The 16,802-nt window shown below is 38.1% G+C and overlaps 1 protein-coding gene across 1 annotated transcript in view; it reads left to right on the top strand.

Annotated features, from left to right (window-relative positions):
• Positions 1-16,802, top strand: part of ADCY2 (adenylate cyclase 2) — a 204,549-nt gene that overhangs the window by 124,135 nt on the left and 63,612 nt on the right. Inside the window, exons 5-7 of the mRNA XM_063163008.1 lie at positions 9,466-9,614; positions 10,681-10,792; positions 11,853-11,980. Of these exons, the coding sequence (XP_063019078.1) occupies positions 9,466-9,614; positions 10,681-10,792; positions 11,853-11,980 (389 nt within the window). The remainder of the gene's footprint in view (positions 1-9,465; positions 9,615-10,680; positions 10,793-11,852; positions 11,981-16,802) is intronic.

The raw sequence follows: 16,802 nt of genomic DNA, 5'->3' as shown, positions 1-16,802 counted from the left end.
CCCTGCCCAAAAGCAGTGTGTAAGGAAACAGGCAGCTCTGGAGGCTGGGGACAAGCTGATCTGTGTAGAGGACTCTCCACCCAAACAAGGTACCCTCACCACCGAAGGGTTGTGGCACATGGGCAATCCATGCTTGAGCATGGGCACATCAGAGGGCACTGCAGGCCATCAGTGTTCGAGGCTGATCAGAGACGTGGAGGACAAGGGCAGCAGAAACCTTTAATCATGGAGCAGCAGAAGTGGCTAAGCAGACAGTGACAGAAAGAAACTATCACACATTGCTATCTCAGCTTCCCACCCTGCCTGCCACTTCAGCACAAGAATTTAGATGGACAGAGCATAATGCACAGCAAAAATAGGGAAAACTGAGGCCAGGAAGGGCAGAGGATAGATGGTTGTGTAACTGTCTATCTCAGTGTTTATCTTCCTTTTTTGTTGATTTTTTTGTAGTTTTTTCTTTTTTTCAAAACTGCAATCAGCAGTGAAAGGTTTGTTTTTGTTTGCAGTAAATTAATTCTATTAAAATTACCTGACTGCAGACTGTTTTGCCCACAACAGAGTTCCAAGCACATTAAGGTGCCTCCTTCCAGCCTGCAGCTAATGACCTGGTGGCTCTTTGTGCAGAATCATAAACAGCACCCTCTTTTGGGCATTTTCTACTTAATGTGGCTTCCTTCTGCAGATCTAATTTTTTCTCAGTTGCACTTTTAGGATTCCAATTTTCTCACAGACTTAGTGTCCCAGGAGGACAGGCTTTTCCCAGGTGACAAGGCACTTGAAGCTCTGGTAGTTACCATTCCTGTCTTTCTGTGGTTAAGTCTGAGTTCCTGTCTGCAAACTTACATGTGTAAGTACCTCTGGAACATGCCATAGAAAACAATTCCAAAACTATACACACAGTAATGTGGAAAATGTTCAGAAAATAAAATGTATAGAATGAAACTCAGAAAATATTTAGAAAAGAAAACCAGGCTAATTCTGAAAGCTTTAACCCTTACTACTATTTATGCTAAATTTTGTTTTGTGATTAGGCCTGCTAGTCAGTGTTAATTACTAGTTTAGCATGTATCTACCATCATTAAGTTGTTGCTTTTTTTTCCCTGTTCAGATTCCTCAAAATAAAGAGAATTGGTTTTCAAAGCTCTGTTTATATTAGGGGTTTTTTCAGGAGGATCAAAGTTTTTCATTCAAAACCTTCTGTCTTTAGTCGCTGGCTAATATAATCATTAAAGAGCAATTGGGAGATTTCTACAAGAAACTGTCAATCCTGAGATGGAAATATAATGCAAGCCATTCTTGTTCCCTTTTATTTAGACCATTGTAAGGAAATAAGAGGTCTGCTTTATGAATGCAGTAACAGCATACACCCTCCAGACATCTGCCTGTTCTTTGATTTCCACCTAGTGTGAGTCAGCCTTCTCTGTCTTCAAGGTTAGGAAGTGAGCTGTTGAATAAATAGCAGTGCTCAGAAAAGAGGTGTTAAAATATACAGCTTGCAACATTAAAATTTATCATCACTTTTTCACAAGAACTAGCATTGCTCCTTACTGTAGGTTCACTTTTCATTAATTTATGGGTGAAATAATCTCTTACTACTTCTTGAGTAAACTTTTATCTCTGTTTAAACTAGCTGTTGTATGGGCCAAAACTGTGTTTAACTACTTCTGCTCTTGATTACTCTAATACAGAGATTGACTTTTTTGATTCATTTCTGTTGCTGTGGGGCCCTGCTTCTCACTGCTCTGTCTGACCCACTTTTTTAAGTGTTTTTGAGCTCCTGACAAGTGCAGCAGTGCCTGATAAGAATCTTTATTCTCAAAAATCTAGATTTTGATCTTCATTTTGTGTGTTGAACAACATTTGCTCCCTCAAATGTATGCTATGTGTAGACTATCCAGTAAAATATTAGCAAATTGCCAGAAAGAAATCCATTCTTTCATGTTTACTTGGCAATCTGTAAGCAGATGGCTAAAACACTAGAGGCAATGTTAAAGGTAAAAACTATCAGTTTCATGCTATCTAGAAGGCTGTGGAGGAGTGATGCTGTCAACGTGCTTCAGATGTGATCTTCTAGCTTAAATGCAGTGCTGTGCCTTAGAAATGCTTTTGGTTTTGCTTTGGGTTTGATGCTTTTAACCACAAGGTTTGGCTCTAAACTGGGCAGATGAACAGGAAACTTTGGTCTTTGAAAAAGGACTGTGTAGATACCTTTCAAGCAGTACTCTTGAATATCTTCCCTGACATGCCTCATAGATGGTTTGGAAGAAGAAAAATATGTAAAAACAGAGATGAGTTTGGTTTTCTTCATTTTGTTGAAAAAATAACAAAATTCTTCTCATCAAAATGAGAAGTGAGTCGTACCAGAGTTAAATAGTTTATTGTTTAAAAGAATGGTATTGAGCAATTGCCAGCACTATAATACTTCACCTTTATTGAAGACTGTTATAATAATAAATATGTTACACTCATCAGACTGATTCTTTGCAAAATGCTGCTTCTGTTTGTTCATCATTTCTTGAAATATATAAAACTTAGAGCAAGAATTAACAGGATGAGACAGAAACAAACCTTGAAATTCTGTCTGTTAATTAGGCAGATCTGGCTGTGTATGTTGGTGTGTTCTCTTTTACTCTATTGTTGTGCTGTTTGGTGACTTGTCACTTGAACAGCCCCAGGATAGGCACGCTTTCTGAAGGTGTAGTGAACATTGCTTGCAAAATTAGTCCTAAACAGGCTGCATATGTAATCTATGCATAAACATTAAACATCCCCTAGGTTCTGTGTAGGAATTTGTCTTTGCCAAATACGTGGCGAGCCTGTGAATTTAAATGAGCTTTCAGTCTCCTACATTGAAACAGTGGTGGTGCTTTTGCATAGCTTTAGTATTTTTTGGATGTGTAGGTGACTGGTGAGGTGGCAGCTCTGCAGCAAACAAGCTGGGTGCACTGAGGGTGCACAGTGCTGTGTATTTAGCCTGCAAACCCTTGCCTTAAACTGGCAGCCTGCACTGACTTTACCGCTCTTGTGAAGTGGCCAGGTCACACCACTGATGTTTGGCAATTGCAGAATTATCTGCAGACAACTGTCCCCTTTCTGGAGGCACGGCTGGAGCTCAGGGACTGAGTGGGAATGGCAGAGCCTCTTCCCAGGCAGAGGCTCCCAGGCAGCACTATGGGAGCAGATCCCTGTCTGGCACCAACCTGGGCCTCATCCTGGCCCTGGACCAGTCCCAGCACCTGGGTGGACACAGCCCATCTCCATCTGAGCTCGTGAAAACTGGCAGCCCCCACTCGGGGTCCTCCCCTTCCCATGGAAGCAGCTCCTGGACAACTACAGCTTGTTTTCTGCAGGATAATTTCATGAGTGCATTTGCATTTTGTGCTCGGGGAACTAGTGTGGAATGAGAGGATGGTACTTTCATTCCCCTTGTGTGTGTGTCGATTTTCTGATGTTGATACTGTAGCTCCTGGCATTGCACACTTGAAATTTCACCAAAAGGGTCATGAAAACAAAAAGCCTTATAGTATATCCTTATGCTTGGGGAAAGACTCATTTCCCAAAGAGAAAAAAATCAAAAATGAATGTCGTTAGCAGTGTGTGTAAGGGGGTGTGGCATTTAGAAGACCAGATGAGAGTTCATAGTTCTGCCATCAGGAAAGATACTATCTGTGTCATAAAGCCTGAACTAGCCACAAGCAAAAGCAACAATTAGATATATGTATAAAAAGTTCAGAATGACAAGAGATGTGATATGTAGGAGATTTCTAGATGTCCTGAAAATTCCTTGATCCTTTTCTAGCTTTGTCTATGCCCATAAAATTTTGGAACTTTTCCAGGAAAAAAGCTATCATAACCAAGGAAGTGGCTGCCAGTAGATAGAAAAGGTATAAACAATCAGTATGAAATAAAAGGTGCTGCTGTGATAGGATTGTATTTGGAAAGAAGTAGTAGAGTGATGTACTCAACAGTTTGGTAAGAAATCAAGTAATAAGAAAATATTTTTTAGTATTTAATGGGTACATGTTTGGGTTAAGTAACTTTCCATAATCAAAGGATTTCAGTAAGATATTTGATGCAGTGATGCTCAGCATAAAAGTGTTGACACTTCCTAGCAAGAGAGCACAGTCTCATAGATTTTGAGTGGAGTAACTGGAAATTATCACTGGAGCTGTATGTGTTATGTTCTGCAAGAATCTTATCTCATTGTTTATGCTGTTATGTATTTTTTGTTAATGATCTAGGAGGTAAGTGAAGACATTCACAGACAATAATTTTTGCAGAAAATGTAAATACTGGTCTGATAATAAATACCATAATATTGAATACTTTATAAGCAATACTAATCAAGAGAGTTTTTTGTAACTTTCTCAAGATACATAATTCTAGAAGTGTATGGGCCATAGCTGGGATATTGTAAGGCTGCAACTTTGTACAATATTCTGGAGAAAGTAGGAGACGTGGAACAGTAGTCAGGGAACTCCGAGGATGTTGCAACAGAAAGTTGCACCGAGTAAGTCATGGACATACTGAGGGAAATAAATGTATGCATATCTTTGCTTGTTGGAGCAACATGTTAGGATTTGTGTCAAGAAACCCTTAAAAATGCTTGAAGGTTGTTGAGGGTTTTGACAAGAGAGTGCAGGAAATACTTAGGAGAAGGAGATTTTTACACCTAAGTCTGTTTACCTGATCAAAAAGACAGTTATGTGTATTTACAGGAATAGGAGTAGGGACATTAATCTTGAGCTGAGAAAGATATAACAGGGCCAAGGCTTCAAAGTAAGAAATGCAGAACACATTTTTAACAGATTTTAACAGTTCAGGTGGTTAACCACTAGAAGTTGGTGAATTCTCCATCTACTGATGTCTGTGTAGTCAAGATTAAATACCTTTCTTGTTGTGTACAAGTAAAATCAATTTATTGGCTTCAGCACAAGTAATGAGGTTGATGGAGGTTATTAACACCAGCTAAATTTAAGGAGATAATAGCACGTAATTTTTAAGAATTGTCTCATCTCTCAGTTAGGAGTCCAAGTTAGCTTTAAGAAAAACACTTTGCAACTCTTTATCCTTGTAAGTGTATTTAAGAGGATGATCATGAGGTCTGGGTTAACAGTATGGTACTTTGACAAATACCCTCTGGATCACCATCTCTATCAGCTCTTGACTGTTCTATCATTTTGTGATCAGGAATCAGAAAATTCATTTATTTTAGGTTATTTCTTTGTACATTTCAAGGGCAGCTTAAAATTTGATGGTATTAGTGTTTATTTCTAAACTTTATAGTGAAGCAAGATGCATGCATAGGCTAATTGCTTCTCGAGCTCTTATCACTGACTTACTGACCTGGTTTGTCAAACTCGCTAAAGAGATCATTAGATATATGCCACAGGAATCTGAAAACAAAACCCAACCCACAGAAAAGCAGAATTCAATAGTCAGTGCCCTCAATGACATTGACAAGGACAAAAATATCCTTATATGGGGTTATAAGGACAAAAATATTCCTATAGTCCTTCACTGATCTACAGATAGAGTTTTTCTGCAGACTTCTTGAATATCAGAAGAAGCTTAACAACAAAGATGGACATTTCTTCCAGTAAGACCAAAATGTGGACCTGCAGTTCCTTCCCTAGACAACAGAGAGAGAGAGAGAGAGAGAGCATTGCTACCTCAGAATTTCAGTATTAGATTCTGTGAATTGCCTTGAAGGACAATTTCTCTCCATTGATAGCAAGACACAAAGTTGAGTTTAATAGGGTGAGTCCTATCAGACTACCTTTGTTTTCCCTTAGTGACATTCTGTCAGTTCTATTATTCAAGAAATCAGACTAGCTGAAAGAATATTTGGCCTTTAAATCTATAAATTCTTACATTTATGCTCAGTAAAGCATTGATCATGATGTAATCTTGTACAAATGAGTGAATCAGTATTGGTAGTTTGCATAACAAAACAGGAATAAGCAAATAAATAAAGCATTATTGCCTCAGGCCAAGAAGAGGTTGATTTGTCAAACGTGCACTCTTAAAAATAACCTGTACCTGCTGTTTGAGGATATTGTGCTTGTTTGCTGCAGAACAGCATGGTATTTTGTGAGATACTCACGTGCAGCTGCCACCTTGCAGAGAACAGCACAATGTTCTTTCACTGAGCTCTGCCAGCTTGTTCTAGGTTAGAAAGCAACCAGAGTTTATCAAGTTTTGGAGGAGTGATAAGTAACTAAGAATCACTGCTAAAGTCATCTGGATGTTTCAGGGAAAATTCTGACAAAGGGTTCAACTTGGATGTGAGAGATTGAGAGAACAGGAGCTCAAATAACATTTTGACATAAACCACAGAAAATCTTCAGCTGGAGAATCCAGGGAGGATGCCTACTTGCTATTCTTCTAGTGGGGTCCAGGTGGAGAAGAGAGAAATACTTAAACTGTAGTATTGAAAGGCACTTTAATTTAGTATAGGTAGTGGGCTACATCTTTTAGCCCTAGGACTAGAAAGGTATCAGCTGGAAGTGACTTGAATGGTTGAGAGGAAAGCACAGTCCCAAGGAATAAGTCAGGAAAAAGTCTTGTGTGCATAAATCCCCTGTATGAGTCGTTAAGGTCATGTTGTTAATATTCTAGGGAAGGACATTTGTGAGGAGATTTTCATTGTCATCGCACAGCAGTTTCTCTTTCACCAGAAGCAGGTATTCTTATTTTCAGTCTGAAGACTTTTAAATGGTGCCTCTTGACCTGCATTCAGAATTATTTCAGCTTTTTTTCTAACAGACTTTAGTTCTGAGAGTGGCTTCTCTGTCTACTACAAATAAGGAAGATTTTTGTCTAAAAGTCAGTGTCTTGTATCTTAGTTCAGCTAGTTTTTGATGTGTAGATTTTCTATCCTTTTGAGAGAATAGTACAGAATGGAATGTATTACCAAATATAAAGCCAGCATAAGCAGTAGTCTTGATTTGTAGTGTTCCTTGCATTGTTCCAGTCTGCACGAGTTTCAGTGCAGAAGAACATTGTGCACTACAAGCTGATCAGTAAGGGATTTTGATCCTTCCACTATGCTCTTTTGAGGCAACAGCAGTGAAAAAAAGGGAAGGAAGAATTGTTCTTGTGTGCTTTGTATTTCTTAGGATCTTTAGCTGACCAGCCCTGCCACAGTGCTCATAAATAGTTAAGATTCACCTTCTTTCACAGCTGTCTTTTAGTGAAAGAAATGAAAATGAACGATCCACATTATCACACAAGTGATAAGGTCAGGACTGAAGTGTGAATGCTTGCAGCCTGCAGGATGGAGGGGGTGGCTGAAGGCTGTATATGCTCCTGGATATGGCAAGGTGTTCTGCAGTGTGCTTCACCAATTGCAGTTCTCTAAAGCAGCCTCTGGTTGCAGCTTTCTCGTTTGTACAGTGAAAATGGAGAAAGGAAAACATTCTTTGGAAGGAATTCTGCTGTCGTGAACAGCTTCATCAGGATGTTTAAACAGAATGGAATAGTGGGCTGCCCTGAAGAGAAAAAGAAGGGGAAATGTTCCATCTCTCCTGATGTCCCCTACAAAATGAGGGCATTCTGTTTTCCTTTTCCTCTATGATTCTTTAGCTTGTAGTTGACTTTATGCTGCTTTCTGTGAAAACTTTTTCTCTTCCTTTTTTTGCTTGCTTCCTTGAAAACATTTTTGACCTTTGCTTTATGACCTTTTACGAGGCTTTCTGAGTTGCAAAGATGCAAGCAGTAACGTGGGCATTGTCGGCATCACTGTGTGTCTGGAATTGTAAGAGTCAAAGGAAGATAGTGAACCAGCTTGCATTTGCTATCCATAGTATAAAAGGAGTATAGTGATGTAAAATTGTTGCACAGAGTGACACTTCTTCATTAACTGTGTAATTTCAGTTGTTAATGAGTCTGAACAATCCTGTACTGTTAGAGAAAGAGCAACCTGGAAGAGTAAGTTTTCATTATGCAAAAAATTGATTTGTTGTACAGATATTATTTACAAGTTAGCAAAATACCTCCAACAAGGAGCAGTGGAAGTGAAACATTGTCACTGAACATAAGCAATGAAAATACATTGGTCTCTTGGATGGGAACTTGCTAAAATGCCTAAACATATTAAATTATTCCTGCATTTAAGAAATAAATTATTAGTTCAATATTAATTAACAGCAAAGCAAGATTCTGTCTTGATTCACTGCAGTAGAAGTGTTTTGCCAAATATGTGCAGGATCAGTTTCACAGGGCCTCATGTAATTGAATGCTATGCTGACAAGCGCACAAATGCTATGAGGAATGTGAGTTTGTCACTATACTTGACAGAGATAGATAGCCAAGGTTGCTGCAAATATTAGAAGAGTCTATAGCCCCGTTATTGCCTTGCTCTGCTCAAGGTCATCAGACCTGAACAGGAATAATTATCCCAGGCAGAGGATTGGATTAATGGCTACACCTCTTCTGGTACCTTCATGAACAGAACTGCAAAGTCTGCAAAAATACTCTTGTGAACGAAAGAGCATGCAGCATTCTGAGCAACACCTGAGAATCATGCACATTTTGAGGTCATCATCTTTTCTGGTGTAGCTGTTTCTGTCTCTGTTAGGGCCTTTTTTAGTTACCTTCCCCCTCTTCACTGGTTCAGGCTTCCAGTGTTTTTATCCTTAGCCAGAAGGAGTCTCTCCTGTCTGCCTGTGAGAAAATGGGAAATTCTTGTTCAGTTTCAAGATGGAATATGATAAAGTAAGAAGGATTTTTTTTTTTTTTTTTGCAGAGTTCTTGTTGACCTGGTTTCCAGGGAAGTAGGAAATCAGTCTAAAGCTGTCACAGGTGAAATGAGTGAAATGGAAGTGTCAGAGAGCTTTAGAAGAGGAAGACCATAATGACAAATGATGAGGAAAAATAAGTAGGGTTTGGTTTTTTTAAGTATTCTATATGCTTTTAGGTTAATTAGAAAAAAATTGTCAAATACCATATTAAAGGAGAGAGTACCTATCAAAATGCTTTACAAAATTCAACATTTCCAGCATATTGTGTCTGTATTTTATTTTAGGTCTAACTGCTAAAATTATGGCAGAGCATTTAAAATGTATGAAAGGAAAAAAAAGATGTAGCGTATTTCTGCTTGAATCAAACTGCATTTCCATTTAAGTCCTCTGGACTGGCCTTGTGACTCTTGTTTCATTTGCTGCATCCTGCTCAGATTTTGAATAGATTCCTGTAGATAACTTCATCAAACCTTAAGCTTTAGCTTAAGCTTTTTCTAATATACACAAAACCTTGGAGAAGGCAGGTATTACTTGGAAATGTGTGTATGGCTCTGTCACACTCCTCAAGGTACTGATTAATTTTGGAGCCTCCACCAGTTCTGGGTGCAAGCCTCATCAAAATGTTCTGTGGTATTGACAATAGGGTGTGCCTTGCACAGTATTGATGCCAAGCTAAATTTATTCTCCTTAAAGAAACTGTGGATTTCATTTTAAATTTTAGGAGCGTCTTCTACTTTCTTTACTGCCTGCTCACATTGCCATGGAAATGAAAGCAGAGATCATTCAGAGGCTACAAGGTCCAAAGGCAGGCCAGCTGGAAAACACCAACAACTTCCACAATTTGTATGTCAAAAGGCACACCAATGTAAGGTACTGTACTGTAATAAAATGTATCAACAACATTCAGAAAAAAAATTGAAAGAAAGGGTTAAGGGAGGAATTAAGAAAACATTTTTAAAAATATGCTTTTCAACAACTTAATATGTAGCATCCTTTAATTTGATCAAATGCTGACAGTGCTACATTCCAGAAGAGCACAAAGGTGTTAATACAAAGGAGTTGTTGAGAAAAAGACACATAATACTAGGCTTTTTTTCATAATGTCTTCATTTTTCAGATTGAATTACAAAATCCTGCTTCCATGTATGCTAGTCAAAATTGTAGTTTGTGTCAGTGGTATGATTCCGATTTTGCAATTTTCTTAATTGGAACAATTTCTCAGGACTTATATCATGTAAACAGAGGCAGCTGTATCACATACGTATTTTACACAGGACCTGAGATAAAATATTCTGCTGACAGATCTAATTATTTATTATTTTAAAATTTCTAGTAGCTGGAAAAATAAGTCACTTTTATTTCAAACATTCTTTCTTCTTAACAATGTTCTTTTTCCTGTTTTTGTTTGGGTTTTTTGTTTGTTTTGTTGTTTTTTTTTTTATTTTATTGGACAGTTAGTTTGAATTATATTCTTAGAAACTGATTTATTAAAAATGTTGTAGAACTTTTGGGGAGGCTCATGTTCTCTTGTGAGCACAAATACTCTTTTGAAACTATTATATTGCTACTATTATACTGTGGATTTGTGACTAGGAAAAATATTTCTATTTTTCAATCCCATAACAGATAGAGGTATAGAATATTTATAAATACCTATAAATATAGGTATTCCTATAAATGTTATACCTGAGGAGGTAATACTTATAAAGGTACATACAGGTGTATATTACGTATAGCACAACACCCATAAAGGCAAATATACGTTTTCCTATAGACGTAGCTATATTTATTGCTCTACATTTAGTAGTGGCTGTTTTGGGTGTGGGCATATCCCTGTGCAATCCAGGGCGCTTGCTTTCAGGTTTCACTGCTGGTTGATGGATCTGAGTGCTGCAGAAGGAAGCTGTGAGTGAGATGCTGTTAATTTGTGTTGCAGCATCTTGTACGCGGATATCGTGGGATTCACGCGCCTGGCCAGTGACTGCTCGCCAGGAGAGCTGGTGCACATGCTCAATGAGCTCTTTGGCAAGTTTGATCAGATTGCCAAGGTGGGTTGCTATGGGCTGCTGCTGTTAGTTTGAATAAGAAAGTCATCTTTAATTTTTTTTTTTCCTCTCGGGGTCTTTGTGCAGCATTTCTGAGACTTTGGCAGGGAGAATGGATTTGAAACGTGTGAAGAAAATGATCTGGCTCTGGTCTGAGTGCAACAGTGCATTTCTGCCAGAGTGACAGTCTGTGAAACCCAAGATAGCTCTCTAATAGGACCAATAGAGACAGCTCATGGAGCCCAACAAGGCTTAATGGCAGATGAACACTTCTTTAAATAGATTTTTTGCAATATCAAGGATTAATAAACTCAAGATAGAAAAGTGTTAGTCAGTGTTCTGGTCTCAGAAAAAGCATTTATGAGACTGAAGGAGAAGAGAGACAGTATTGATCCAATCAATTTTAATTACTGACCACAGCCTCTTTATTTCTCAAGAAAAGAGTCAGATACAAACAGAATTTTTTCTTCTGCTTATTTAGGTGTCATTTTTATAAAAATTAAATTAAACTTCATGTGTGAAAGTAAAATCAGAACCTCAGAATAGATAAAATTTCCTGTGTTTTTATTTGTTGAAAAATTGTTGTCAAGTAGTTTAAAATTTAAATTAAATTAAAAGTAAATTTCAGTTTTTAAAAAACAAAAATCTTTACATGGTCTTAGAGTAGAAAATATAGAACTACTATTATGATTTCTAGCTTCTGGAAGCATTCCATAGTATATCTTCATAGATGTGAATGTGGAAGACTATGTCTTTTGATTTCATATTTCAAACAAAAAGGCTTTATTTAGATTGAGGACATGACAGTTTAACTCAGTTCTTTATTCTCAAGTGTGAACTTGTTTTGCAGTGCTTTTTCCTGTTAAGGACCATAACTGCTGGAGGGATCAACCATACAAAACTCTCTCAAATGTTTCTGCTGTAGCAAGCCCTTTTGTACTGAAAAAACTTGAGCAGAAGGACTGTGCTAATGTCATTTAAGTCAATCTTTGTAACAGTAACTCTTCATTTATGTATTTCAAATTGAAAGTCACTGTCTCAGCTTGCTTTTTTTTTCCTCCAGGAAAATGAATGTATGAGAATTAAGATCTTAGGGGACTGCTATTACTGTGTTTCTGGACTACCTATATCTCTTCAAAATCATGCCAAGAATTGTGTGAAAATGGGACTGGACATGTGTGAAGCCATTAAGTAAGTACTAAACTTAAAAAAAAAACCTTTAAAACCAGTCCTTCACTAAAATTAATATACATAGTTGAGCTGCATTTTACAAAAATGTGTATCATCTGGAGATCTGGATATTTGGGAGTCTTCTGTATGATTTATTTTTCCTAATAAGCTGGACTTTGATCTTAAAACTCGGTGTGCTCTTATGTAAGTTCCAATTTTTGTGTTTTTGTCTAGATTACATTAACCACTGTCCATTTAGCAAAGTGGGAGATTGGCCCATCCTTGTGAGGTATATGTGTGGTGTGCCTCTCACAATGAAATGGATAATTGTGCTGAACTGTGTTGATCTTAATGTCTAATGAAGTAGCCATACAAAATTATTCCTCTAATCCTTAAATGTGTGTTATTGTAGTCACAAGAGGGATTTGGCTTTTAGTTATCTGGTCTTCTAACTCAATCCAGGGTAATTACTGTATGGGTAGGTTGACCAAAGCAAATTTGGTTCTTTTCCCTTTTATGTGTTAATGGGAAAGGTGTAGTATTTTTGGAAACTAGTATTTTGATCTCCTTGCTTTAGTTTTGTAAAAGTAACCTCAGTACAGGAATCAGGTTGTTGCATTCTCTAAAATGTTGTTTCTTCATCCAAAAATGGTTGTAACTTACATAGTGTCCAAAGAAGTCTAATTTTTAAATGGTACTTGGGAGAATTTCTCCTTGCCAAGCAAGATAAAAGTCTCTACAGATTTGATTGCATTTCAGTCACTTTCACTGGATGCTTTCTCTTTCTCACTTAGTATCACAATTAAGCCATTTGCTTTTTTAGCATACTAGGAAGTAAAGCTACCATCCCTTCTGTAGAGCAGTTGGTAAGAGGGTGTCAGTCCCAAAGTTCTGGCCCTCCTTGTTGGTTGGCTTAAATATGTCAGGATTTTTTCCCAGCCTTTGAGTGAAAATGAGAGCTTTCTGGTTTGCATTTCAAAACATCTGTGTGCTGTGTGAGAAAAGTGAGTTAAAAGTATTTGCATAGAGTTTCTGGTCAACCTGATGTTTTGTTACTTAAGAGGAAAAAAATATAGGAGGTTACAGGGTGGTGAAAAAAATAACACTAAACTTGAGCCATAAAGTGCCCTTCACACAGAACCAAAGTATGTCACACATCATAATGCAATGTTTTACTTGAGCTCAGAGAGCAATCTGTCAGTTCCTCACACTTCAGAACTTTCAATCTTCTCTGAAATAACTTTCTGCTCAGGCTGCTATCAAGTATGTTCATTGTTAATGCTGTGTGATCAGGTTCTTGGTAACAGCAGCCTTATAGACTACAAAATTATAGGTTAGTTGTAAAGCATATTCTGATCTGACTTTATTACTGTAGTCAGAAACCACAATGCTCCCATAGACAGATGCCGGATAACCACAGCCTGTTTACAGAAGGAGTGAGGAATCTGTACCCTGTGTTTTCAAATCCTTTCAAAGTATTATGTCAAGTGTTGCAGCCTGCAGGTGAATGAAAATTGCTGATTATTAACCAGCTCCGTATTTTGTTGTGTGATTGCTGCATCTTTGTATGGAAGCATCTCCTGACATACTTCTGTGCCCTGTAAAATGAGAAGTAGTAATACTCTTGCTATTGGCAGTGTGTCACTCAATATGTTTGACTTGCTCTATCTGAAATATCTTTTTTGTCAGATAGAAATTATTGTTACATTCAGTCACTGAGGTGCAAACTGCCCCCTCGGTGTGTAAGCTACTGAAATAAAGTAGTTTGCTGTTTATATTAACAGTTCTATATAGATTTTACCACCTGAATATGGTTTCAGTTCCATTTCTCTTTGAAGCAAAAAAGGAGGAATTCTGCCAAATTGACACGTGATCTGTACTACAAAGTCTTATTCAGTCTTCTTCCCTAATGTTGTGTAGCTCCATTTTGAGCAATTCAGCTTTTCTATGCTATGAATTGTTTCCATTTAAACATGGATTGTAGTCCCATTGATTACGTGCTTTGCTTCTCTGCTCTGTGTTGGAACAAAATCATTGTTTCTTATAGTCTGCATCCTGCTTGCCCAAGAGTGGGATGCTCACTTTATCAAGCCATAAATGCCGGTGCTGTGTGTGATGCTGAGAGCTGGCCACCTTAACTGGATGCTTTAAGGACAGAGCTTATCTGTTGAGGCAAAATATTTTTGTGTGTGAATATATGTGTTGTTTCCATTCAGCTCAAACTCTGCCTCCTTGTCTGTCTAGTGACTTCCTTATTTGCATGTTTCTCAGTCACACATTCTCAAAGGCTTCCTTTGATTTGGTAGCATGAAACAAATTCTATTTCAGAGGAGAGTGAAAGAAACTGTTGGATATAAGATGCGTATATCATTTTGAATGCTAGATAAAAAAGAAAAAAAATTCTTTTAGGTACGATTTCATTCCTGCAGGTCTGATCCAAAAGGAAACTATGCTGTTAAAGCTGGCAGTTTGCAGGGAATTAAATGCCTAAGGTTCTCTCAATGTGTTAAAGTGTGTAAGGAAGGGTTAGGGGAGTCTTATATACCTTGGTCCAGAATTATAGATGAAGAAAGCTCAGGTAAAGTTTATAGATGCTTTCCTAAAGACCTGAACTCTTTCTTGTATGGAGCAAAGTTACTACAATTACCTGCAATATAACCACACCACTGAAAAAATGCAGAATGCTTTCAAACTCAAATTTCACATTGCAATTGGAAAAATACAGTTTGATGAATATTTTGACTGCCCAGCCAGGCTGGGCACACAGACTGTGCTGTGCTGAAGGAAACCAGAGAGACAGGGGAGCACAAAATGAAATAAAGGTGGGAAGTTTCAGATATGCTTCTGTAGGTAATGCAAACGTCCTCTGGGGATGTGATAGCCTACATTCTTGAATGCATTCAGTGCCTGCATTGTCATGGCAGTTGTTCAAAGAAATCAGGAGAGAAGAAGTGGTAAATCCTAATTCAGTTTAGAGTTACACCGCTAATTTAATGTCTCCTGTGGTATCTTTAATTTGTGAGATAGAAAAAGAGATTCAGTTCTGGTACAATTCTGCTTGCTCCCCTGCTTAAATCCTGAGAGCTTATTATAAAGCAGACTTTATTCCCCTTGCTCTTGCTTTATTCTGCAGAATATGGAAGGGCAGTCTTTTGACAAGCGCTCCTAGAGGATAAATGTTCCACTTCCATTTTGCCCAGTATTTTAAAACACTTTTTTCCAAAGTGCTAGGCTTGTGTCATACGCCTTGTGGAGAGCAAAGTGCTGTTTGTGAGTTGCAAAGTGCTTACAAAGATCATTTACAGGCAGTTCATTTTCAAGTGTGTCAGCTACACAAGAGCAGTGTAGAATGGCAATATGAAAAGAAATACCAATAAACACTTGAGAGAAACAGATGGAATTAAAATACTTTCAGTCATGGTCCTGTTATTTTCATTTCCCAGGGAAAAAGCCAATTGAGAATTACTGCTTAAATGCAGGATTTACCATATCAAATTAGGCCTCTTGCATTCTATGTTCCCTTTCAAAAAAAAAGAGGAAACTGTCACATTAATTCAACAATTCAAAAGGTATAGAGGTGATGGTTTTTATCACTGAGATTGAAGATGTTGCTAGAACTGTGCACCCAACTTCTATACAGGAGCCATTTGGTTTCCTTATTCTGTAGTTGTTTCTTCCCTTAACATCCCAAATTTCTCCAAGTGTGTGTGCACGTTCCTTATTACTGGCTAGCTTTGGGTCCACACCAGTTGGGGTTTGATTACATAAATCTGGTTAAGTTATAATCTTCCCATTTCTTGGAGATGTCTAAGCCTGTAGATATCGGAATTAGTTTTATTACTCTTTACATATGTGGTCAATACCCTTGTGACATATGTCTGGGAATGTTCTGGTTCTTTGACCTCAGTCGCCCACCAGTGATTCAGAAGAACTGCTTCTGCAGAGATAATTGCTTATGTTATGTGCAGGGCTCTTTTGAGATTTGGAGTGGGGTGAACAGATACTTAACTGTAGGGGGATAGAATATAAGAAAATAAAGGTAGTGTAGAGAGTAATCTTACCCCTAAGGAGTTGCAGCTTGGCCGATTATCAAAGATTAGGATCAGGCCTGACTTTAACAGGCCACAGCTGTAACCAGTGAGAAGAAGAGTGCTATAAAAGAGTGGGGTGGCTGGTCGAGAGGGGAGTTGGAGTCAGTTGACTCTTTTGTGAAGAAGAGTCAGTGCTTGGAGGAGCTGCTCACAAGAAACACCAAGGAGGAATGAAACTTTTGTAATAAGGAGACAACAGTATGGAACCCCTGCAATAAGATGACAACACTTAACTCTGACTGGAAAGGTCAAAGATTTAGATGTGGTCTAGACAGTGAGGGTAGCCTTTTATTTGCTGTATAATGTTCTAGAGGGTGCAGCATTCACTAAGCATGTGGAAGGTTGTTGAGCCTACCTTCTCCACAGCCTGAATGGCACTGAGCCTGTATCTCCAAAGACTGTACAAGCCCCTGCTTGTGGAATATCCCAAGGTGCTGTGGTTTTCATCCTTCCTCTCAGATATGAGAAGGTCTCTGCTGTAAACATTGGGGTCTTTAGGTAGAAGGATGCGTAACAGTAGTTCCAGACCTCCAAAAGCAGCCTGTAGAGCAAAAGCAGTCCTTAGTCTGTTCTACCATGAGAGTATATATTTCCACTATTCACCACAGTCCTCCCAAATAATTTCAGATGAGTATAAAGGAAGGAACTTCAGACACAGACTTGAATATTAATATTTCTACAAATTGTTACAAATAGAGATAATAGGAAAGGTAATGTAAAATCATAGCATTAAAAGAATGGAGGCAATGTTA

The sequence above is a fragment of the Melospiza melodia genome, chromosome 1, assembly GCF_035770615.1.
Source record: "Melospiza melodia melodia isolate bMelMel2 chromosome 1, bMelMel2.pri, whole genome shotgun sequence".
Taxonomy (NCBI): Eukaryota; Metazoa; Chordata; class Aves; order Passeriformes; family Passerellidae; genus Melospiza; species Melospiza melodia.
The sequence above is the reverse complement of the archived record's forward strand: the minus strand, read 5'-3'. Positions and strand labels throughout refer to the sequence as shown.